The 25198-nt window shown below is 44.9% G+C and overlaps 1 protein-coding gene and 1 long non-coding RNA gene across 3 annotated transcripts in view; both read right to left on the bottom strand.

Annotated features, from left to right (window-relative positions):
• LOC144675103 (TBC1 domain family member 20) overlaps nucleotides 1–25198 on the bottom strand; it is an 84402-nt gene that overhangs the window by 33252 nt on the left and 25952 nt on the right. Inside the window, exons 5-8 of one of the 2 annotated variants that reach the window (XM_078536120.1) lie at nucleotides 22991–23092; nucleotides 17947–18088; nucleotides 15145–15329; nucleotides 3011–3438 (exon numbers count right to left, since the gene is read on the bottom strand). In XM_078536120.1, coding sequence (XP_078392246.1) covers nucleotides 3180–3438; nucleotides 15145–15329; nucleotides 17947–18088; nucleotides 22991–23092 — 688 coding nt within the window. In that variant the 3' untranslated portion in view covers nucleotides 3011–3179. Of the gene's footprint in view, nucleotides 1–3010; nucleotides 3439–15144; nucleotides 15330–17946; nucleotides 18089–22990; nucleotides 23093–25198 lie in introns of those variants that run through there. The other variant, XM_078536119.1, reaches the window with a different exon arrangement.
• On the bottom strand, nucleotides 277–3005 carry LOC144675145 (uncharacterized). Its single transcript, XR_013574797.1, has 2 exons — nucleotides 2766–3005; nucleotides 277–2732 (listed from the first exon to the last, which is right to left on the bottom strand). It is a non-coding gene; the product is annotated as an uncharacterized LOC144675145 (long non-coding RNA).

Genomic DNA, 25198 nt, shown 5'->3' with positions numbered 1-25198 from the left:
CACACAGGATGCTACATATCCAAGAGGAGTCACGGTCTGCAATTTAATCAAGGGGTTTGAATGGTAGCAGATATCAGGGTGTGAGTTACAGGCTGGAATCTCAGCGAGCTGGCTTCTCTACTGCAATAAAGGTCTTATGCGGTCTGAGCCGTACAGCCAACCTGCACCCCAGCAGTATCAGAGCAACCATGAAATTGCTGGTGTGAGGAACAGGGGAGGGACTCACTGAGGCAGAACGGTGAGGTGCACTTCTCCAAAATAGGAATAGGGGCCTCGTTTGGAATAGATGGAACTTTATTCTGCATTTAACCAATCCTCAGGAGGGCAGAGGCTTTTGAAAATAAATAAATTACAAGAAAAAAAATAAAGAAGTTGTTTTCAGAAGAGATGACCCAAGGGATCTATCTAACTGATGCTTTGGAGATAGTGAAGAGCTAACATAAGTTAATTCAGGTTAATTTGGCCACGGTGTCAAAAAGCAGGGGCCCAGTTAAATATCAGAATGGCTGGGGCCGAGGAGGGAATAGGCTGCTGGAATAACCGAAGGTGGAAAGCCACCAGTAGGGGCTACGTTGTGAGTTAAAAGGAACAATGCGGCATATTTCTGGAGAAAGAATGATTGAAGGATATGCAGGAGCATTGGAATTGCTGGAGCAGCATCCCATTTACAGCACCTTGCCATCCAGGCAGTCACATGATGCAATCACGGAGCGATCACAGCGATCAGTCTCTATCAGCGAGTCAAGAACAGAGCCACACATGACGTGAGGGGAAACCCCCAGTGGTGGAGAATTTTGGGAACCATAGGTGCAAAGTCACCTGTCCCTCCCAAGCAACTCTTATCACATCATTTCTCAAATTACCCATATCACTTCCCTAAATACTGTTTTCTGAAAGGCAGGAGAGACTGACCAACAGTCTTTTCCTGCTGTAAAACACAAGGTGCAGCAGAAAGCTATAAATCAGCTGTAGCCTGTCCGGCAGCATCACTGTGTCCATCAGTTGGATCGGTCAGCAACATATCGAGCATCAGCTGACACCAACCTTCTAGGAATAAGAACTTCTATTCGACATGAGTGACAGACAATTAAACTTCAACAGAATTCAGTGATTCACAAAGGATTATGTTGGTTAATGTTGTTTCTCTTACCACAATCAATATAATCCCATCTCCTCTAGACTTCTGATAGAGCAATTCTGACTGGCCCATGGAAATATCTCCAATTAACAAAGCCACAGGCACTAATTACAATGTATAATGTGCCCTCCACTGCCAGCAACTCAGTCCAGTGTGATTATCAAGATATTCTTGATGCTAAACAGCCTGGACAGCAGAGGAGGCCTTTCAGTCACTTTGTTTCACCATCTACAGCAGGTAAACATCTAAGATACCTACGGTACTAACGCAAATGGAATACTCGCCACTTGCCTGGATGAGTGCAGCTTCAACAACATTCAAAGTTCAACACCATCCAGGACAAATCAGCTCACACAAACTGCCACGCACCACCTTAAGCATTCACTCCCTCCACCATCAGCCCAATATGGCTGCCTATGTTTCATCTACAGGATGCTCTTTGCCAAGGTTTCTTTGGCTGCACCTTAGTGATCTCCACCACTTAGAAGAATATCATCTCCCAAGTTCTCCTGTAAGTCACACACCATCCTGACTTGGATCTCTATTGGAATTCCTTCATTATCAGTACCCTGAAATATCTCTACCTAACAGTGCAGTGGAAGCACTTCACCACATGGATTACAGTAACTGTAGAGGGCCCAATACCACCGTCTCAGGGAAATTAGGGATGGGCAATAAGTGCAGCCTTGCCAGCAACCACCAGATCCAGAAATTAACTTTTAAAAGTTACTGCTTCAGGACATCAAAGTGCTTTACAGCCATAGAGTCATAGAGGTCTACAGCACAGAAAAAGACCAGTCTGCACCGGTCAAACAAGTACCTAACTATTCTAATCCCATTTTCCAGCACTAGTCCCATAGCCTTGTATGCCATGGCATCGCAAGTGCACATCCAAATACTTCTTAAATGTTATGAGTGTTTCTGCCTCTACCACCCTTTCAGGCAGTGAGTTCCAGATTCATAACACCCTCTGGGTGAAAAAATTCTTCCTCACATCCCCTCTAAACCTCCTGCCCCTTACCTTAAATCTATGTCCCCTGGTTATTGATCCCTCCACCAAGGGGAAAGTTCCTTCCTGTCTATCCTATCTATGCCCCTCATAATTTTATACACCTCAATCATGTCCCCCCTCAATCTCCTCTACTCCAGGGAAAATAACCCCAGTCTATCCAATCTCTCCTCATAACTAAAACTCTCCAGCCCAGGCAACGTCCTGGTAATTAAGTACAGTTGAATTGGTGTCACTGTTCTAATGTAGGCAACCAATTTGCACACAGCAAAATCCCACAATCGGCAATGACCAGATAATCTAGTTTAGTGATATTGGTTGAGGGATAAGTATTGGCCAGGACACAAGGGGGAACTCACCTGCTTTTCTTCAAAATACTGCAGGGAATTTTTTAAGCACATCTGAGAGGGCAGATGGGGCCTCAGTTTAACCCCCTCATTCAAAAGGGTGGCAAGGCAGTACTTAACTTCATCAGAGAAGTCACAAGCTTGAAAAAAAGTGCCCCTTCTCTCCTCTCCTATCAGGACATACTCCTTGTTTGAAATAAATATCAAGTTTTACCCCCCCGCATCTGGTTGTAAGACGCTGTGGAGATACGCTCACGTGAAACTCTCCAACTCATACTCTACAATAACAGAAATGCTTGACAGTCACTAGGTTTCCATCTAACCAGGTATGAATTCACAAGGACTTGCTCCCTATTCTCCCATCTGAATGTCTGCATCAAGGTAAGAAAATAAGTGCTTACTGTTTTCTAATTTTTCTAAGTTGTCCCTGGCTGCATAACAGGCAGGGTGGGAAGGGCGATTCCCAGGGAAGGGCTCGGCAGGGTTTTTGGCTGGTCCACCTGTGCCCCTCCCGTTTTGGCGGAGATCGCAAAGGGTTAATGTAAAGCTCACATTTACTGTTCCTTAACTGAGGTTTTTTGGCACACTGCGACACTGGGCACCTCGTTCCGACGGCTGAGATTGGGCAGGGGTTTCTCTCCCAGTTCAGACGGCTGTGTGCCACAGGCCCTGCCTCGGTCACTGGCTATGGAAACAGCTGAAAGACAAACTCAGGGGCCCAATCCACTGCTGAGTTCACCACAGCAAAGGCGGCTGCCCCCAGAGTTGCCGTCAGTCCCCACACTGCCATCTTGACCAGTTGGTTGGCCCCCACGAGCGGAGATGCCACCTCGGCGTTGGCAGGCGGTGGGCAAGGCTTCTCCTTGAACTGTTTGCGGAGCACGGCATCAGGACGCTGCTGAGAAGTTGACATCTGGAAATCCTGGAAGGTGCTGACGGCGATGCTGCAGGGGGAGAAGCGAAATAGTTAACACAAGGTGATTAGTAACCAGGGACAACTAGATTTAGTTCAGAGGTAAAACTCTCGATGACAGACCTCAGCTATGGATGCAATCCCATCCAGAGTCCTAATGGGGTCTTCAAGCGCAGACTTACTCGAATGATACCATGGATGAGGGTCTTCAGTTATGTAGAGAGACTAGAGAAGCTGGGATAGTTTCTCTTTGAACAGAGAAGGTTGAGGGGAGATTTAACAGAGGTTGAAATGGAGGGGTTTTGACCGTGTAAATATGGAGAAACTGTTTCAAGCGGAAGAAGGTTGTTAATCAGAGGACACAAATTTAAAATAGTTTTCAAAAGAGAAGGGATGAGGAGAATTTTTTTTCTACACAGTCAGCAAATTACGATGATTTAGAAAGTACTGCCTGAAAGGGTGGTGGGAGTAGACAGACTCCATAGTGACTTTAAAAAAGGAATTGAATAAATACCTGAAAAAGGAACATTTTGCAGGGCTTTGAGGCCGTGGGGTGTGGAACTAATTGGATCACTCTTTTAAAGGCCCAGCACAGCCATGATGGGCTGAATGGCATCCTTATGACTCTATGACTCAGGTTCTTAGGTCCTATTCTCAAGAGCTCTGTGTTTGATCCATGGAATTGTAAGAAGGTTTGATGCAGTAAAATGCACTACAACTAGATGATTTTGGTTTGTAAACGTGATAGTGGGCTTACCAACGGCATTCCATGTGACAGAACATCAATACTGCACATACCTTTACTACACTGGGATAAAAAGAGGCTACTTGGCCCATTTAGCCTCCTTTCTCGGTACATTATTGCAACTCTTGCAATTTGAATGGTCTTCGTATGTTTTCCTCTTTTACCTTACTTGATGTTAAAAAAATAATTTTCAACTTTCAGATCTCTGTTCCAAATGTACCTTCTACTAATTTCTAAATACATGCCCAATGGTCCAACTCCTTGGGGTACTTATAAGTAACATTTTGCTTTTAGTTTCTCTATACAGTGTTTATTAAATTTGTGCATTTTGCTCAGGTCCCACTTTCCACATTGTCAAAACTAAGCTTCTCTAGTCTTTCTTCACAGCTCAGCGTTTTTACACTTGTGATCAGTCTTGATTGGTGGGTTAAGAACTCCTGGGAGAGGCAGAAGAAAATTAATCCCTCCAGGTTGCCCACATGAGGCAAAACAACAACATACATTGCATCTTTAACACTGTAAAAAATCCCAGGGCGCCACACAGCAGCATTATCAAATAAAGTCTGACACCGAGCCATATTAGAAGATATTAGGGGAGGTTACCAAAAACTTGGGGTCAAAGGTTTTTAAGCAATGTCTTCAAGACGGAGAGGTGGAGAAACGCAGAAGGGTTCACAGAGGGAATTTCAGAGTTTAGCAGCTGAAAGCAGGGTTATCAATGGTGGAGCGAAGGAGCAGGGGGGTGCGCGAGAGGTCAGGATTGCAGGAACGCAGAGACCTCTGACAGCTTACGGGGATGGATGGTTTCAGCAGATGAGCTGAGGAAGGGGCAGAGTAGGCGATGTGAAGGAGGTCTTGGTGATGGAGGGGGATAAGGGAATGGAAGCTCGTCTCAAGGTCAAATAGGGCGCCAAGCTTCTGAAGAGTCTGGTTCAGCCTCAAGGGTCTGGTTCAGTTCCACAACAGTGTGCTGCACTAACCTTTAAAATGCAGCTTTCTTTTAAGGAGGCTTGTTGTTGTTAAATTCACAAAAATTGCTAAGGCAGGGGAAAGAACTTTGTGGTTCTTAAATCAGGGGATCAATAGCTAGTGTTGGGGACAGCAGTCCATGACCAGAATAATTATAGATGAGATAGGGCTTAATGGAGTCAATTAAGATAATCAAGTAATAATGTAATGTGACAGTGGGTCTGAGAGTGATCTGATCACAGATTAGCAGAGAGGTCAATAGCCGGGGAGCATCAATTTAAAGCAATTGGTAGAAGGATTAAAAGGGAGTTGAGGATTAAGTTTTTCACTCAATAGATGATGGGGGTCTGAGACTCTGCCTGAAAGAATGGAAGAGGCAGAAACCCTCATCGCATTTTAAAAAACACTCACATATGCACTTGAGATGCTGCAAACTACTGGGCTACGGACCAAGAGGATTCCTGGGCTGTAAATCTTTCTATCTTTCCATCTTGTTGCACTGCTTGAATTTACATAACAATCCAATGGCAGACAGCAAGACTCCAATTCAATTCAATCCTTTTGTGTGGAAGAAGGGAGGGTTTTGCTGACACTAAGCACTCTTACAGAATTTAGAAACTGCCTTTTATAATAAGAATTCAGCGAGCTTCACTGTTTGAAACAGTTCCTGGGAATTCATCACAATGGAGCAGTTTGCTTTTCCGGCAGGTAGTGGGTTAGGTTTCAGCTTCCTGTGTAATGGAGAACAGTGACGTTGGCTATTTAGCAACATCAATGACATTAAGGTTAGATCGATAGATATCCAGGTCAAATTACACAAACTGGCAAAATTAATGCTTCCCTTTTATGTGTTATGCAAAATATACCAAAGAGGATGTAACTGCATCATCAGCTTACAACAATGACAGTTCAATGACTTAGGAACACGAGATGGTTAACAAGGACAATATTACCTCAGGAACAGCTCAGGTCTGAAGGAATCCTGATGGGACTTATTTCAATACAAGACACATGACTGAACCGAACCCCAACAGATCAATGCAACAATTCACTACTACACCGCTCCCCATCAAAAGATCAATACGACGATTTACTAATACACCACCCCCCCATCAATAGATCAATACAATGATTCACTAATACACTGCTTCCCATCAATAGATCAATACAATGATTCACTAATACACTGCTTCGCATCAATAGATCAATACAATGATTCACTACTGCACCCTCCCCATCAATAGATCAATACAATGATTCACTAATACACTGCTCCCCATCAATAGATCAATACAATGATTCACTAATACACTGCTTCACATCAATAGATCAATACAATGATTCACTACTACACTGCTCCCCATCAATAGATCAATACAATGATTCACTAATACACTGCTCCCCATCAATAGATCAATACAATGATTCACTAATACACTGCTCCCCATCAATAGATCAATACAATGATTCACTAATACACTGCTTCACATCAATAGATCAATACAATGATTCACTACTGCACCCTCCCCATCAATAGATCAATACAATGATTCACTAATACACTGCTCCCCATCAATAGATCAATACAATGATTCACTAATACACTGCTTCACATCAATAGATCAATACAATGATTCACTACTACACTGCTCCCCATCAATAGATCAATACAATGATTCACTACTACACTGCTCCCCATCAATAGATCAATACAATGATTCAATAATACACTGCTCCCCATCAATAGATCAATACAATGATTCACTAATACACTGCTCCCCATCAATAGATCAATACAATGATTCACTAATACACTGCTCCCCATCAATAGATCAATACAATGATTCACTAATACACTGCTCCCCATCAATAGATCAATACAATGATTCACTACTACACTGCTCCCCATCAATAGATCAATACAATGATTCACTAATACACTGCTCCCCATCATAGATCAATACAATGATTCACTACTACACTGCTCCCCATCAATAGATCAATACAATGATTCACTAATACACTGCTCCCCATCATAGATCAATACAATGATTCACTACTACACTGCTCCCCATCAATAGATCAATACAATGATTCACTAATACACCGCTCCCCATCAATAGATCAATACAATGATTCACTACTACACTGCTCCCCATCAATAGATCAATACAATGATTCACTAATACACTGCTCCCCATCAATAGATCAATACAATGATTCACTAATACACTGCTCCCCATCAATAGATCAATACAATGATTCACTAATACACTGCTTCGCATCAATAGATCAATACAATGATTCACTAATACACCGCTCCCCATCAATAGATCAATACAATGATTCACTACTACACTGCTCCCCATCAACAGATCAATATGACAAATCACGACAACGCCGCTCCCCATCAATAGATCAATACAACAATTCACTACAACGCCGCTCCCCATCAATAGATCAATACAATGATTCACTAATACACCGCTCCCCATCAATAGATCAATACAATGATTCACTACTACACTGCTCCCCATCAATAGATCAATACAATGATTCACTACTGCATCGCTCTCCATCGATAGGTCAATACCATGATTCACTACTGCACCCTCCCCATCAATAGATTAATACAATGATTCACTACTGCACCCTCCCCATCAATAGATCAATACAATGATTCACTACTGCACCCTCCCCATCAATAGATTAATACAATGATTCACTACTGCACCCTCCCCATCAATAGATCAATACAATGATTCACTACTGCACCCTCCCCATCAATAGATTAATACAACGATTCACTACTATACTGTTCCCCACCCTCATCACTACAGCAAAATTCCTGGTCCCAATCATTGGAACATAGGAATTAGGAGCAGAAGTAGGCCATTTGACCCCTTGAGCCTGCTCCGCCATTCAACTAGATCATGGCTGATCATCTTCCCCACTCCATTTTCCACACTACCCACATATCCCTTGATATCTTTAACATCTCAAAATCCATCAATCTCTGTCTTGAACATACTCAAATGACAGTGCCTATACAACCCTCTGGGTTGGAGAATTCCAAAGATTCACCACTCTATGAGTGAAGAAATTCCCTCTCATCTCAGTCCTAAATGGCCAACCCCTTATTCTGAGTCTGTATTCCCTTGTTCTAGACACCCCAGCCTGTGAAAAAAATCCTTCCTGCATCTACCATGTCAAGCCCTCTAAGAATTGTTTTTAAAAAAATTCATTCATGGGATGTGGGCTTCGCTGGCCGGGCCAGCATTTATTGCCCACCCCTAGTTGCCCTTGAGAAGGTGGTGGTGAGCTGCCTTCTTCAACCACTGCAGTCCATGTGGTGTAGGTACACCCACAGTGCTGTTAGGAAGGGATTTTGACCTAGCGACAGTGGAGGAACTGCGATATCTTTTCAAGTCAGGATGATGAGTGACTTGGAGGGGAACATTTTGAAAGCTTCACCTCCCATTGTACTAAACTCTAGAGGATAATCATTAGATATTGCTCAGGTGCCTCACTAATTTTCCAGGGGAACATGCCTGAGTGGTACAGACATTTCAACACCCCAGATTTAGGGAAGATGCAAGATAGGAGAGGCTGTGAGGGAATCAATAATAAAAATTGTTAGTGTTCCTGCTCCCAGTCACGATCCTCAGATATCTGCTGGAAACAGCCAAGTGGGAAGGTGAGGCAAGTAGTGGACAAGATTCAGTTATACCCTGCCTACACTCGCTAACACTGGTCAATTAGACAAACTCACAGCACATCCAGCCTCCAAAAGTAGGGGTCAGCAATTGGAGATGAAATGTAATTTGCTTTTGGTTCAATTTATTCCTCACCATTTTCTCTTCCTCCACCAAAGCAGATTAAATACGGTCAATGCGCAGAATTCAAACACCTGATGTGTTATAATAGACTGCGGTCAAGACAAATGTTTCCCAAGTTTATTCTGCTGACTCAGCAGTGAAAGGCTGGATGCTCAGCAACGTCCCAGTTATTAGCACACTGTGAAGGTGATGCTGCAGCAGGATAGTGTGCTGTAGTGCAGTGTGTAAGGAGATTAGATAGAAGTGAAAGAAAGAATGGGAGAAGACACAATGAACGAAGCTTGCAGTGAATGAAGCTGAATAAATGAAGAGGCTGAATCAGCCATCATTGCGGCCTGGCTCTTATCCAACTCATTTTCTTATTACAATACTCTGCCCCAAGATTGCATGCAGATACAGCCTGACCAAAAAAAATACACAGTTAACTTCGCTGGTCATTCTGCATTGGCTGAACTCAGCCAGCAGTTGCTACGGTTAGTCTCTGCGCTAGGGGGAGAAAAGACTTAACAGGCAAGGGTCATTATCCAGTGTTTCTTGCTTCTGCAACATAAAGATGTTGTGTTCTGAGTACTAAACAGATTGTCAACAATCACACACTGGCAATGGTTGCTTGGTCAACACCTTTGAAACCCTATCCAGCAGGAGACAGCACCTTTGATGAAAGGCGGAGGAAACATTTTTTTTTAAAATTTGAAAATACACACACAAACTTATTGGTACAAAAGGTTGTTTGACTCCTCACCCGTGTGTCAGAGCAGGATCCTCCGCCAGACACAATGTCTAAGTCCCCTCCCTTGCTCTATCCCAGAATATTTCAGTACTTTTCTTGTAATGAACTCCTCATCAACACACATATAAAAATGAATTCTAATATAACCATTCGGCCCATCATGCCTACATCAGCTCTTTTTAAGAGCAATCCAAATACTTTCACTCCCCCTGCTCTTGTCCTGTAGCCCCTGCGATTTTTGTCATTATTAGTATTTATCCAATTCCCTTTTGAAAGTGACAATTGAATCTGCTTCCACTGCCCTTTCAGGCAGCCCGTTCCAGATCACAACAACTCACCGAGTAAAATAATTCTCATCTAAAATGATGCCGTGTGAAATAAAATCCGAATATGAATTCTGAGTTGAACAACTGACTCACTGACCAAGTTCATGAGATAAACAGATAGGAGGGAGTCAATTTGGGTCAGGACCACTCAGCTCCAGGCCTCATCACAGCCTTGATTCACAACTGAATCTAGAGGAGAGGTGAGCACATTAGCTGCCCTTGAGATCAAAACCGAGAGTGGCACAAAGCAGCCCTTGTAAAACTGAATTCAGTGGAGGTAAAAGGGTTGGAGTCATAACTGACTCAAAGGGAGATGGCCATGCTTGTCAGAGGCCAGTCATAACAGCCCCAAGACATCAATGTAGGATATCCTTTGGGAAATGTTCTTGGCCCAATCATCTCCAGCTTCTTTATCCATAAGCTTCCCTCCATTATAATCTTTTTATTTGGTTCCAGTGATGCTGCTACTGTGCGTCGGTGCTGGAGGGAGTGAATGTTAATGGATGGGGTGCCAATCCAGCAGGCTGCTTTACTCTAGATGGTGTCAAGCTCCTTGAGTGTTGTGGGAGCTGCACTCATCCAGGCAAGGGGACAGTATTCCATTACACTCCTGACTTGTGTCCTGTAGATGGTGGACAGGCTTTGGGGAGTCAGGAGGTGAGTTACTCACCACAGGATTCCTGGCCTCTGACCTGCTCTTGTAGCCACATTATTTATATGGCTAGTCCAGTTCAGTTTCTGGTCAATGGTAACTCCTAGAATATTGATAGCAAAGGTTCAGCGATGGTAATGCCATTGAACATCAAGCAGCAATGGTTAGATTCTCTCTCGTTGGAGATGGTCATTGCCTGGCACTTGTGTGGCACGAATGTTACTTGCCACTTGTCAGCTCAAGCCTGAATATTGTCCAGGTCTTGCTGCATTTGGACATGGACTGCCTCAGTATCTGAGGGGTCATGAATGGTGCTGAACACTGTGCAATCATCAGTGAACATCCCCACTTCAGACCTTATGATGGAAGGAAGGTCACTGATGAAGCAACTGAAGGTGGTTGGGCCTAGGACACTACCCTGAGGAACTCCTGCAGTGATGTCCTGGAGTTGAGCTGACTGACCTCCAACAACCGCAAACATCTTCCTCTGTGCTATGTATGACTCCAACCAGTGGAGAGTTATCCCCCTAATTTCCATTGACTCCAGTTTTGCTAGGGATCCTCGATGCCACACCCGGTCAAATGCGACTTGATGTCAAAAGCAGGAACTCTCACCTCACCTCTGGAGACTAGTTCTCTTGTCCATGTCTGAACGAAGGCTGTAATGAGGTCAAGGGCTGAGTGGCCCTGGCGGAACCCAAACTGGGCATCAGTGAGCAGGTTATTGCTAAGGAAGTGCTGCTTGATAGCACTGTTGATGACCCCTTCCATTACTTTACTGATGATCGAGAGAAGTCTGATGGGGTGGTAATTGGCCGGGTTGGATTTGTACTGATTTGTGTGTACAGGACATACCTGGGCAATTTTCCACATAGCCAGGTTGATGTCAGTGTTGTAGCTGTACTGGAAAAGCTTGACTAGGGGTGCGTCAAGTCTTCAGTACTATTGCCGGAATTTTGTCAGGGCCCATAGCCTTTGCAGTATCCAGTGCCTTCAGCCGTTTCTTGATATCACGTGGAGTGAATCGAATTGGCTGAAGACTGGCATCTGCGATGCTGGGTCCTCCACAGGAGACCAAGATGGATCATCCACTCAGCACTTCTGGCTGAAGATTGTTGCAAATGCTTCAGTCTTATCTTTTGCACTGATGTGCTGGGCTCCCCCTCATTGAGGATGGGGATATTCGAGGAGCCTCCTCCTCCAGTGAGATGTTTAATTGTCCACCCCCATTCATGATTGGATGTGGCAGGACTACAGAGCCTAGATCTGATCCATTAGTTGTGGAATCACTTAGCCGTGTCTATCACTTGCTACTTATGCTGTTTGCACACAAGTCCTGTGTTGTAGCTTCACCAGGTTGACACCTCACTTTTAGATATGCCTGGTGCTGCTCCTGGCATGCCCTCCTGCACCATTCATTGCACCATAGTTGATCCCCTGGTTTAGTGGTAATGGTAGAGTGGGAGATATGCCATGAGGTTATAGATTATGGTTGAGTGCAATTCTGCTGCTACTGATGGCCCAACACTGCCTCATGGTTGCCCAGTCTTGAGTTGCTAGATCTGTTCAAAATCTATCCCATTAAGCACAATGGTAGTGCCACACAACATGATGGAGAGTGTCCTCAATGTGAAGGCGGGACTTCGTCTCCACAAGGATTGTGCAGTGGTCACTCCTACCGATACCAACATGGACAGATGCATCTGTGGCAGGCAGATGGTGAGGCTGAGGTCAAATATGTTTTTCCCTCTTGTTGGTTCCCTCACCACCTGCCGCAGACCCAGTCGAGCAGCTATGTCGTTTAGGACTCGGCCAGCAGTGGTGCTACCGAGCTACTCTTGGTGAAGGACATTGAAGTGCCCCACCCAGATTACATTCTGCACCCTTGCCACCCTCAGTGTTTCCTCCAAGTGATGTTCAACATGGGATCACTGATTCATCAGCTAAGGAGGCTGGTACATAGTAATCAGCAGGAGATTTCCTTACCCATGCTTGATCTGATGCCATGAGATTTTATGGGGTCTGGAGTTGATGTTGAGGACTCCCAACACAACTCCCTCCCGACTGTATACCACTGTGATGCCACCTCTGCTGGGTGTGTCCTACTGGTGGGACAGGACATACCCACGAATGGTGATGGTGGTGTCTGGGGCATTGTCTGTAAGGTATGATTCCATGAGTATGACTATGTCAGGCTGTTGCTTTACTACTCCGTGAGACAACCCTCCCAATTTTGGCACTAGCCCCTAGATTTGCAAAGTTGACAGGGCTGAGTTTTCCATTGTCATTTCCAGTGCCTAGGTCAATGCTGGGTGGTCCGTCCGGTTTCATTCCTTTCAGGACTTTTAGTGGTTTGATACAACTGAGTGACTTGCCACTTTCAGAGGGCATTTAAGAGTCAACCATATTGCTGTGGATCTGGTCACATGTAGGCCAGACTAGGTAAGGACAGCAGATTTCCTTCCCTAAAGGACATTAGTGAACTAGATGAGTTTTTACCACAATCGACAATCGTTTCATCAAATTCCACAATCTGGTGGGATTGGAACCCGAGTCCTCTGAGCATTACCCGGAGTCTCTGGATTGCTAATCCAGTGACAATACTACTACGCCATCACCTCCCCTATGTGGAGGTCTGGAATGGATTCTTCACTAATGATGTACAACATTCACCTCCATTCACAAATCCTCTGATATTGAGGGTGGCCGTGTTAGCTTACAACAGGACCTGGCTGCTTAACATCCAGACTGGGCTAATGAGTGACAGATAAAATTAGCACCAAGTGAATTTTGCATAACAATCATCACCCACAAGACCACTGCCCAGACATCTGCCCCCAACCTACAAAACCACCAATTATCAGGTCCCCAACCACCAAAGTACAAGGGGATGAAGCTGACCTGGAATTGCCAAATTAACTCCATGGCAACAAGGACGAGGCAGAGCCTTGGTGCTGTGTAACGAATGGCTCACCTTCCGAACTCCTCAAAGCATATCCACCATCTACAAGGTTCCAGTGCCAATACTTAGCCTTGGATCAATGCACCAATAGGCACGGATGCACAAACAATAACTTGTGTTTATATAGTGCCTTTAACATAATAAAACATCCCAAGGTGCTTCACAGGATCATTTATGAAGCAAAACTTGTTACTTAGCAACATCATGGAGATATTAGGGCAAATGGCCAATACCCTGATCAAACAGGTAGGTTTTTGGAGTGTCTTAAAGGAGGAAGAAGAGATAGAGGGATTTAAGGACAGAATTTCCGAGCTCAAACCTAGACAACTGAAAAAACTGGTATCAACGGTGGCTCAATAAAATTGGGGATGCTCGAGAGGCTAGAATTAGTTATAAAAATTAAAGCGTTGCTTGACCGGGAGCTTGGGTCAGCACAGGGGTGATAGGAGTACGGGGCTTGGTGCGAGTAAGGACACGGGCAACAGAGTTTTGGATGACCTCGAGATTGGGGAGGGAAGAACGTAGGAGACTGGTCAGGACTGGTCAAGTGTAGATGGAACAAAGACACAAGAGGGATTCAGCAACAGATGAGCTGAGGCGGTGGGGGTGGGGGCAGAGAGAGGCGATGTTGCAAATGTAGAAACAACCATGGACAGCAGTTCATTCGGGGTCAAATGTGGCCCCAAGGTTGCAAACAGTCTGGCTCAACTTCAGGATGGAGTCGATGGCTAGGAAACAGACTTTGGAGCAGGGACTGAAGACAATGGCTTCCTTTTCCTAATATTTAATTGGTGGAAATTTGTGCTCATCCAATGCTGGGTGTCAGATAAGTCATCTGATAATTTAGCAACAGTGGAGGTGTTAAGAGGTGGTGGAGGGTGTCGTCAACATACATGTGAAAACTAAAACTGTGTTTTCTGCTGATGTCACAGCAGCACATGGATGATATAGCGCCTTCCACAGCCACTGAACATCCCAAAGTGTTTTACTGCAAATGAAATACTTCTAAAATGTAGTCATTATTGTAATGCAGGGAGCACAGCAGCCAATTTACACACAGGAAGCACCCGCAAAGAACAATGTGATAATGACCAGCTTATCTGTTTTTGTGATGTTGATCGAGGGATAAATATTGGCCAGGACATTGAAGAAATAGGAGAAGCCAAAGTTAGATCTTTGAGGGACACCTAAGGTAATAGTGCAAGAGCAGGAAGAGAATGTATTGCAGGTAATACTGTGGCCATGATTAAATAGGTAAGAATGGAACCAGGGGAGAGCAGTCCCACCCAGCTGGACGACAGCGGAGAGGCGTTGAAGGAGGATGGTGTGGTCAACCATGTCAGAGGCTGCAGACAGGTCGAGTAGAACAAAGAGGGAAAGTTTCCATTTGTCACAATCACAGAGGGTGTCATTTGTGATTTTGATGAGAGCGGTTTTGGTGCTGTGACAAGGGTGGAAAGCTGATGGGAGGTTTTCAAACATTCACACACACATTGATGAAAGAGAAGTCTTGCCTTTTGTGTAGTTGAAGTGCTGCTTGTTTTGCAAGCTCTGGGGGTGGGTAGTGGGAAAAGAGCTCCTCCGCTTTGATGATCAGCACCTCATAAGGAAGGTCCTGTGGTATTTTGGACAGCAGCTGATGGACACTGGCCATGTCACAGTCACACCTCAGTACTTCCTTCTCCCTGTGCAACACAATCTGAAACAAGGCAGGCAATCAGTCATTTTCATGGCTGTGTCTTCAACAATTGACACAATCTACCCTGTCTGAACTTCCACTGGGTCAATTAGGAAAGATAGCCAGGAAGTCTTGTTCCATTCACTCTCAGCCTGGGCTACAGTTTATAAATCATTATGGAGGGGGACAATTACTCAGCCCATCTTTGTGCACCCATTTAGGAAGACTCGGGTCCGTCCACTGCAGCATCCAGCTGGTTCAATGATCTCAGGATTGTTCCACATTGCCCCCTGCTCCCATCCCCCTCTCATGCTATTCATCTCATTTCCAGCCTCCTTAAAGATACGCACCATTTCCCACTCTCTGGCAAGGATTCACAATACTCAAGAAGCTGGACACCAACCAGGACAAAGCAGCGCATTTAATTGGCACCCCATCCACCACCTCCAACATTCACTCCCTCCACCACCGACACACAGAATCTTCAAGATTATGAAAAGGTTTGATGGATAGAGCAGATGTTTCCACTTTTTGGGGAGCCCAGAACTAGGAGGCATATATTTAAAACATTAGTCCATTTGGAATTCAGGAGAAACTTTTTTAACTAAGAGACTGATTAGAATGTGGAACTTGTTACCACATGGGGTAGTTGAGGTGAATAGTACCTTTTGGTCTCCACATTTAAGAAACGATATACTAGCAGTAGAGGCAGTACAGTGAAGGGTCAATAAACTGGTCCCTGGGATGAGTGGCTGAGTATGTGGGGCTTATATTCTCTGGAGCTGAGAAGAATGAGAGGCCCACAAAATTTTAGGTTTCATTGAAACTGACAAAAGAGGGTTTGAAAGGGTGGCTGCTTAGAGATTGTTTCCGCTGGTCAGGGAGTCTAAAACACGGAGGCAAAGTCTCAGGATAAGGGGGCAATCATTTAGGACTGAGGTGAGGAGAAACTACTTCTTCAAAAGGTGGTGAATCTTTGGAATTCTCTACCCCAGAGGGTTGTGGATGCTCCCTCATTGAATATATTAAAGGCTGGGATAGGAAGATTTTTTGGTCTCTCAGGAATTAAGGGGTATGGGAAGCGGGCAGGAAAATGGAGTTGAAGCCCAAGGTCAGCCATGATCGTACTGATGGTAGAGCAGGCTTGACGGGCCACGAGGTCTACTTATGCTCCTGTTTCTTGTGTTCCTGATGTGTTTAAGGAGAAGGCTACATACGGAATAATCGAAGGCTGTGCTGATAAGGTGAGATGTAGAGTATTGTTTACATATTCTTGGGATGTGAGCATCGCTGGCTGGGCCAGCAGTTATTGCCCATCCCTAATTGCCCTTGAGAAGGTGGTGGTGAGCTGCCTTCTTGAACTGCTGTAGTCCATATGGTATAGGTACACCCCAAGGTGCTGTTAGGAAGGGAGTTCCAGGAGTTTGACCAAGTGACAGTGAAGAATGCCTCCTAGTTCTGGGCTCCCCAAAAAGTGGAAACATCTGCTCTACATCTACCCATCAAACCTTTTCATAATCTTAAAGATTCTGTGTCAGTGGTGGAGGGAGTGAATGCTGGAGGTGGTGGATGGGCTGCCAATTAAGTGGGCTGCTTTGACCTGGTTGGCAATATCCAAGTCAGGATACTGTATGGCTTGGAGGGGAACTTGCAGGTGGTGGTGTTCCAATGCATTCGCTGCTCTTGTCATTCTAGGTGGTAGAGGTCACAAGGTTGGAAGGTGCTGCCAAAGAAGCCTTGGTGAGTTGCTGCAGTGCATCTTGTAGATGGTACATACTGCTGCCAATGTGTGTCAGTGGTAGAGGAAGTGAATGTTTAAGGTGGTGGATGGGGTGCCAATCAAGTGGGCTTTGTTCTGGGTGGTGTCAAGCTCCTTGAGTGTTGTTGGAGCTGCACTCATCCAGGCAAGTGGAGAGTATTCCATCACACTCTTGAGTTGTACCTTGTGGATGGTGAGCAGGCTTTAGGGAGTCAGGTAGTGAGTTACTGTCCGCAGAATTCCCAGCCTCTGACCTGCTCTTGTAGCCACAGTGTTTATATGGCTAGTCCAGTTCAGTCAATGGTAACCCCCAGGATGTTGATAGTGGGGCATTCAGCGATGGTAATGCTTTTGAATATCAAGGACAGATGGTTAGATTCTCTCTTGTTGGATATGGTCATTGCCTGACACTTGTGTGGCGTGAATGTTATTTGCCACTTACCAGCCCAAGTCCGAATATTGTCCAGGTCTTGCTGCATTTGGACATGGACTGCTTCAGTATCTGAGGAGTCACAAATGGTGCTGAACATTGTGCAATCATCAGCGAACATCCCCACTCTGACTTTACGATGGAGGGAAGCAGCTGAAGATGGTTGGGCCTAGGACACTACCCTGAGGAACTCCTACAATGATGTCCTGAAACTGACATGATTCACCTCCAACCACCACAACCACACCCCCTGACGGAACCCAAACTGTACGTCAGAATGGTGGGAAAAGGCTTGCGTAGAGCATAAACTCTGGCATAGACTAACTGTGCCAAATGGCTGATTCTCTGCTGCGAATTCTATGTAATTTTGACAAATCACTGAGAAGAAGGGGCAGTGAAGTGCCAGACTAGGCGTTCAGACAGTTGGATGGGAACATGGTGCTACATACCGCCGCTGCAATGTAGACTGGCATCAGTGGGTGACTCGCCAGGAAGAAGTCATAGAGCCTGACGGTATGGCGAAACTTGGAGAGGACATGACTGTACCAGGTGATCAGCCAGCTCAGGGCAAAGATGGTTCCGACCTCAGCCCTAAATCAGAGACACAAGACAGCTTCAGACAAGGTGATTACTCTCATTCAAAGCAAGAAATAACGTGCATTTGTATAGCATCCATTCACATCCTCAGGACTCCAAAGTGCTTCAAATGCAATGAATTACCTTTGAAATGTTGTCACTGTGTAGACAAATGAAGCAGCCAATTACAACACTACAAAGACCCACAAACAGCAAATCAAATAAATGAGCAGTTAATTTGTTTTGTGGATTTGGTCAAGGAATCGATGGTGACCAGGAAACCCGCTATTCTTTGGGCAGTGTTATAGGATACCTTTTACACCTACTCAAACTGACAGGTCTCTGTTTAACGTCTCATCTGTATGACTGAGTGTCAACCCAGGGTATCTGCTCAAGTCAGGAAAGTTGGGATTGAACTCATGACTTTATCCCTCAGGCCAAGGTGAATTATTCAATATTAGCACCTCTTACCGGTGTAGTCGCTCAGTTCACTTGGTGATACAACATCCTTTGGAGGGGGAAAGAAATTCCACAAGCGAATAAAATGAGAATATTGGTAACACCCTTCTTGAGCGATGTACAATCTTTTAGAAGCACCGAGAGAGAACGGGAACAAATGTTTGACTTGATTCAGATTGCATCCCCACAGTGACTGTTATTAAAATGTAACGCGGAAAAGGACAGATGGCCTATGCAATTGAAGAACGGGGAACTGGTAAAATGCAGGAGGGACGATTTCTTATCTGAGCCAAGGGTACAATTCCAATTAGGAACATAGGAACAGGAGTAGGCTATTCAGCCCATCGAGCCTGCTCCGCCATTCAATTAGATCATGACTGATCATTTACCTCAATGCCACTTTCCCATATCCCTTCATGTCATTAGTCTCCAGAAATCTGTCAACTTCTGTCTTGAACATGCTCAATGATTGAGGTTCCACAACCCTCTGGGGTAGAGAATCTAACCATCTGCCCTTGATATTCACCCTCTGAGTGAAGAGATTCCTCCTCACCTCAGTCTTAAATGGCCTACCCCCTTATTCTGAGACTATGACCCTTAGTTCTAGACTCACCAGCCAGGGGGAACATCCTTTCTACATCCACCCTGCCACGCTCTGTAAGCACTTTGTAAGTTTCAATGCGATCACCTCTCATTATTCGAAACGCTAAAGAATACAAGCCATTTTTTCCTCAATCTCTCATCATAAAACAATCCCAACATCCCCAGGATTAGTCAGGTTAACCTCATGACCTCAGAGATCACGGGTTGAAATAGGTTTACAGTAACGGGATGCAAAAAACTTATTGACCTGCCCATAAATAGCTGCCGCATTTAACACATTCTAAGTGGTGCCTTTGCAATTTTACGCCAAATGGTTATTGTCATTGGCATCTGCCCAAGATATGAAAATAAACAGTATAAGTAGTGGGAACTTTAGCACAGTTGAATGCATTCCGCCCAATGTTTTTTTTTATCCAAGTTGGTGTTCACACACGTTCACAGATCCAGCTGATTGCCCTCCTGAGCCCAGCAACACAGACGCTGATTTCATGCTCCCACTGCTGATCAAGAAGGTGAAGATCCAAATGCAGAGAAGAGGAAATGTTCTGAGCCTCTGTCCTTCCCGTCTATCTCACAGCAGCACCACGTGATATACTGACCACCCAGCCCTCGGAGTCATACAAAAGCTTCTAAACACAAATCATTGCGAACCTGGTCCCAGTAGCTAAACTGTCCAAGTTATCAAGGTTGTTTCTGTATTTTACACAGATTCAGTTCATGGTACATTACCTACATTACAACAAATGTTCAAAGGTAATTCATTGCCTGTAAAGTGCTTTGGAATATCCGGAGGTTGTGAAAGTTGCTATAGAATGCAAGTTCTTTCTTTATACACTAGATTCAACTAGTTCAGCACCAGCCAGTATCTTATCTTCTATATAGCCAGCTCCAAACTCTTAACTAAAAATTCGGCCCCATCTTCTCTATACAGCAAGCCTTGCTCACTTCACCATCCACTGCTCAATGACTTCCTGTTTCCCAACACATCAAATTTAAAATTCTCATCTTCATCTATAAATCCCTTGTGGCCTCTCACCCTCCCCAGCTCTTTAACCATGGCCAACCCTACAAATCCCCCCCAATTCACTACTCGTGCGACTCTGCCCTCTGCAGCAGCCCTCTCCTTTTGCTGCACCCTTGGCAGCTGCACAGTCAGTCTCCTAGGCCAGATAATGACCAGATTATCTGGTTTTATCAAGGTGATTGAGGGATAAACATTGGCCAGGACATTGGAGACAACCTCCCCTGCTCTTCAAAAGAGTGCCAGAGGATCTTTTGCATCCATATGAGGGGGCAGTCAGGCCCTCGGTTTAATATTTCATCCGCAAGACAGCACCTCCAACCGTGCAGCATTCCCTCAATACTGCACAGGAGTCTCAGTCTTGATTTTTGTGCTCAAGTCCTGAAGTGGGACTTTTGAATCCACAACTTTTTGATCAGAGGTGTTGATGCTACCAATTAAGTCACAGCTGACAGTCAAAAGGCCAGCTCTTTGGCCTCACCCTATATCTCCTTCTTTGGCTTGGCATTTTCTATATTCCCCATTACTTCTCTGTGGAGCACCTTGGAAAAATTTCTATGTTAAAGATGCGACAAATGCAGTACTGAGTTTTCACACTGGAGGCCGACAGTGAGGCACATAAATCAGAGATCTCCATCTGCAGGCATTTAATGGGTAAGGCAGCAATTCAGATTAATTAGTTTGATAATTTCTATTCGACACTTGCCCCCTGAACCTTTGTCCATTGAATCAGTCAGGGGAATGCGTATCAGCGAGCTATTTAACCACAGAAGGCATCACGACCAAGAGAAATCTTATTCTCACCCAACATCCAGCTGTACTATGGTCAATGGATAGCAATAAGGACGATGACAGAAAGTTAGCATGTAGGTGCAGCAAGCAATTAAGACGGCAAATGGCACATTGGCCTTTATTGCAAGGGGATTGGAGTATAAGAATGAAGAAGTCTTGCTACAGTTCTACAGTGTTTTGGTGAGACTGCATCTGGAATACTGTGTGCAGTTTTTGTCTTCATATTTAAGAAGGGTATATACTTGCGTTGGAGGCAGTACAGTGAAGATTCACTAAATTGGTTCCTGGGATGAGGGGGTTGTCCTGTAGTGAGAGGCTGAGCAAATTGGGTCTATATTCTCTGGAGGTTAGAAGAATGAGACATGATCTCAGTGAAACATACAAAATTCTGAAGGAACTTGATAGGGTAGAAGCCAAGAGAGTGTTTCCACTGATCGGGGAATCTAGAGCACGGCGCATAACCTCAGGATGAGGGGGCCGATCATTTAGGACCGAGATGAGGAGAAATTGCTTCACTCACAGGGTTGTGAATCTTTGGAATTCTCTACCCCAGAGGGTTGTGGATGCTCCAGCGCTGAGGCTGGAATAGACAGATCTTTAGTCTCTCAGGGAACTAAGGGACATGGGAGCGAGCAGGAAAATGGAGCTGAAGCCCAAAATTAGCCACGATTGTATTGAATGGTGCAGCTGACTCGAAGGGCCATGTGGTCCACTCCTGCTCCTGTTTTTTGTGAACCCTGGTGTAGATTTCCCCTCCCTGGCCAAATATAGCATTCCTAACGCCGCAAAACCACACACACATAATCTAGACGTTCCAGTGTCAGGAGAAACTATTTACAGTAGTTGAGAACTGGGCACATGGGCTAAAAATTGGAGCCAGACCTTTCGGGAGTGAAATTAGGAAACATTTTTACACACAAAGGGGTGATAGAAGTTTAGAACTCTCTTCTGCAAATGTCAATTGATAGCAATTGTTCGTTTTAAAACTGAAATTGATACGATTTTTATTAACCAAAGGTATTAATGTGATATGGAATAAAGGCAGGTCTATGAAGTTAGATCGCAGACCAGCCACAATCTCTCTGAATGGTAGAACAGGCTTGAGGGCTACATTGTCTCCTCCTGCTCCTGTGTGCTAGTACTGAGGGGGTTCTACACTGTTGGAGGTGCTGTCTTTCCAATGCCATGTTAAACCCAGGTCACATCCGGCCTCTCAAGGTGAACATTAAATATCCCTCAGCATTATTCAGAGAAGCAGCAGCAGGGAAGCTCTCCCTTTGCTGGAGTCTTGCTGTGTGCAAATTGGCTGCTGTGTTTCCTTGCGTTAACAGTTACTGCACTGCAAAAGTATTTAACTGGCTGGAAAGCGTTTGGGGTGTTCCAAAGTCACGAAAGTCACTATAGAAATTGAAATTCTTTCCAATTCTGGTTTCCAGTATTTTGCTGTTTAAAACCCAGAGTCAGATAGTTATCAGAATACACCCAGCCTCTCAGGTAGCTCTTTCACAGGCCCTGGTGACTGTTTATTGAAAGGCAGTGAGGGGGAGTTGGCAGGGGGGGTGATGGAGGTGGTGGCTTATGGCAAAATATTAGCTCCTCTCCTAAGCCAGGAAGATGGGTTACTCAAAATCATGTGCTTTTCCTTCTCTCCCCTTATCTGGATGTGTGCCAAAGGAACCACTTGCCTTCAGTCACCTCACCCAGGTAACTATCATTTGGTGGTGGGAGTGGGGGTGGGGAGGAGTGGTTGGGCGGTTTTAGCGTCCGCAGTGAGCCATTGCAGGCTATTTAACTGCAGGGGCATCGCAATCAACCCTTATTCAGTCTTTGCTCACAAATGTACATTTCCAGGGGGGGGTTGCTCGCCAGCAATAACAGCGGCCTTCTTACTGAGACAGACGACAAGACTAACTGCACTGCTCTTAACGTCTGGTCCTAGTCTCTAGGGCCCACTGTTCACTGGGAACATCAGTGGGGGGGGAGGGAGGCCCAATCGGGAAGAGTTAAGGTTACCAAAGGTGGCAAACGTAACAAAATCTCACCTTTGCATGAAGTTGTGGAGTTCTGGGTTTACCCGCTCCAGAATTGGCATTAGGTAGTTTAAAATATGCTTAGTGCTGTCCATTGTGGGATCCATAAAATCCCTGTGGAGTACCGAAGAAAAAAGAGAGAAGGGTTACCATTTACCGCACTCAACACCACAAGTGACAAAATCAAAGCAAAATACTGCGGATGCTGGAAATCTGAAACAAAAATAAAAATAAAAATAGCTGGAAAAACTCAGCAGGTCTGACAGCATCTGCGGAGAGGAACACAGTTAACGTTTCGAGTCCCTATGACCCTTCATCAGAACAAAGTATGCACTTGTGTCCTGCAGCAAGCATGTGCTGTAGCAGAATGGCATCCGTACCTATCATTGCCAACCCAGCAGGCTCCAAATCACCATCACTTTCTTCTTTCCTCATTGCCAACTTCCTCCACTTTCACTCTAAAGCTGTTGGCAGGTATAGCTTCTCAGATTCCTTCTGGTAATATAACCTTCATCCATGTGTCTTGTCATTTGCCTGTTCCACTACCTAAGGCATCAGACTGAAGCCTTAGTCCTGTCTTACCCAGCATTACCCAGCCCAGCAGGGCTGGCTGTTTTTCTCCCCCCATTCCTGATCCAGGATTCTCAGAACAGCTGCCTGGGGAGTATCGGACAGACTTGAGATCAAACCTGCTGGAACTCCCTGGTTTGTAATCTTTACAAAGAGAGAGTGATGAGAAGGTGGAACCTGCCACCAACTGGACTGGCGTGAGTCAAATAACAGGGTTGCGTTTAAGGAGAAGGGCATGAAGGAAAGAGAATAGAAGGACATATTAATAGTGTTAGACAAAGTAGGTTGCGAGGAGGCTCGTGTACAGCACAAACACAAGCATAGCCTAGTTGGGCTGAATGGCCTGTTTCTATGCTGTTAATTTCATGTAGTCTGACAAATAATGCAGGTGAGTTGAAGGCACAAATTAACGCATGGAAGTATGATGTCATTGCTGTCACAGAGACATGGTTGAGAGAAGGGCAGGATTGGCAGCTCAATATTCCAGGGTATAGGGTCTTCAGTCGAGACAGGGAAGGAGGTAAAAGAGGAGGGGGTTTCGCAATTTCGATCAAGGAATCAATATTACAGCAGTAAGGAGGGATGGTATCTTAGAAGGCTCCTCAGATGAAGCCATACGGGTAGAACTGAAAAACAAAAAAGGAGCAATCACATTGCTGGGTATGTACTATAGACCCCCAAACAGTCAGAGAGAAATAGAAGAGCAGATATGTAAGCAAATTTCAGAAGTGTAAAAATAATAGGGTAGCAATAGTGGGGGATTTCAACTCCCCCGATATTAACTGGGTTAGTCACAGTGTGATAGGTTTAGAGGGAGAGGAATTCTTAAAATGCATCCAGGAGAGCTTTTTAAGCCAGTACATAGAAGATCCTACAAGAGAGGGGGTGGTCCTGGACTTAATTTTAGGGAATGAAGCCAGGAAAGTGGTAGAGGTATCAGTGGGGGAGCATTTTGCAGATAGTGATCATAGCTCCATTAGATTCAAGGTTGTTATGCAAAAAGATGGGCCAGAAATCAGAGTTCTAAATTGGGGGAAGGCCGATTTTAATGAGATCAGATATGATTTGGCCTGAGTGAACTGGGAGCAACTACTTTTAGGTAAAAACAAAAAGCTAAAAGCTACTGCGGATGCTGGAAATCCAAAACAAAAACAGAATTACCTGGAAAAACTCAGCAGGTCTGGCAGCATCGGCGGAGAAGATATCAGTTAACGTTTCGAGCCTTCATGGCCCTTCGGCAGAACTGAAGCATAGTTAGGAGAAGGGAGAAATATAAACAGGTTTAAGGCGGGGGGGGGGGGGGGGGGAAGAGAGACGTTGAGGGTGTGGTGATTGTGGAGATAAGCAGTGATAGGAGCAGATAATCAAAAGATGTCACAGACAAAAGGGTCAAAGAGGTGTTGAAGGTGGTGATATTTGTCTAAGAAAAGTGCTAAATGCAGTCATTTTCCCAATGCGGTCTCCTCTACATTGGAGAGACCAAACGCAAACTGGGCGACCGTTTTGCGGAACACCTGCGGTCTGTCCGCAAGAAAGACCCAAACCTCCCTGTCGCTTGCCATTTTAACACTCCACCCTGTTCTCTTGCCCACATGTCTGTCCTTGGCTTGCTGCATTGTTCCAGTGAAGCCCAACGCAAACTGGAGGAAC

The sequence above is a fragment of the Cetorhinus maximus genome, chromosome 3 (assembly GCF_964194155.1).
Source record: "Cetorhinus maximus chromosome 3, sCetMax3.hap1.1, whole genome shotgun sequence".
Taxonomy (NCBI): Eukaryota; Metazoa; Chordata; class Chondrichthyes; order Lamniformes; family Cetorhinidae; genus Cetorhinus; species Cetorhinus maximus.
This window is presented reverse-complemented; position numbering and strand designations above follow the sequence as displayed.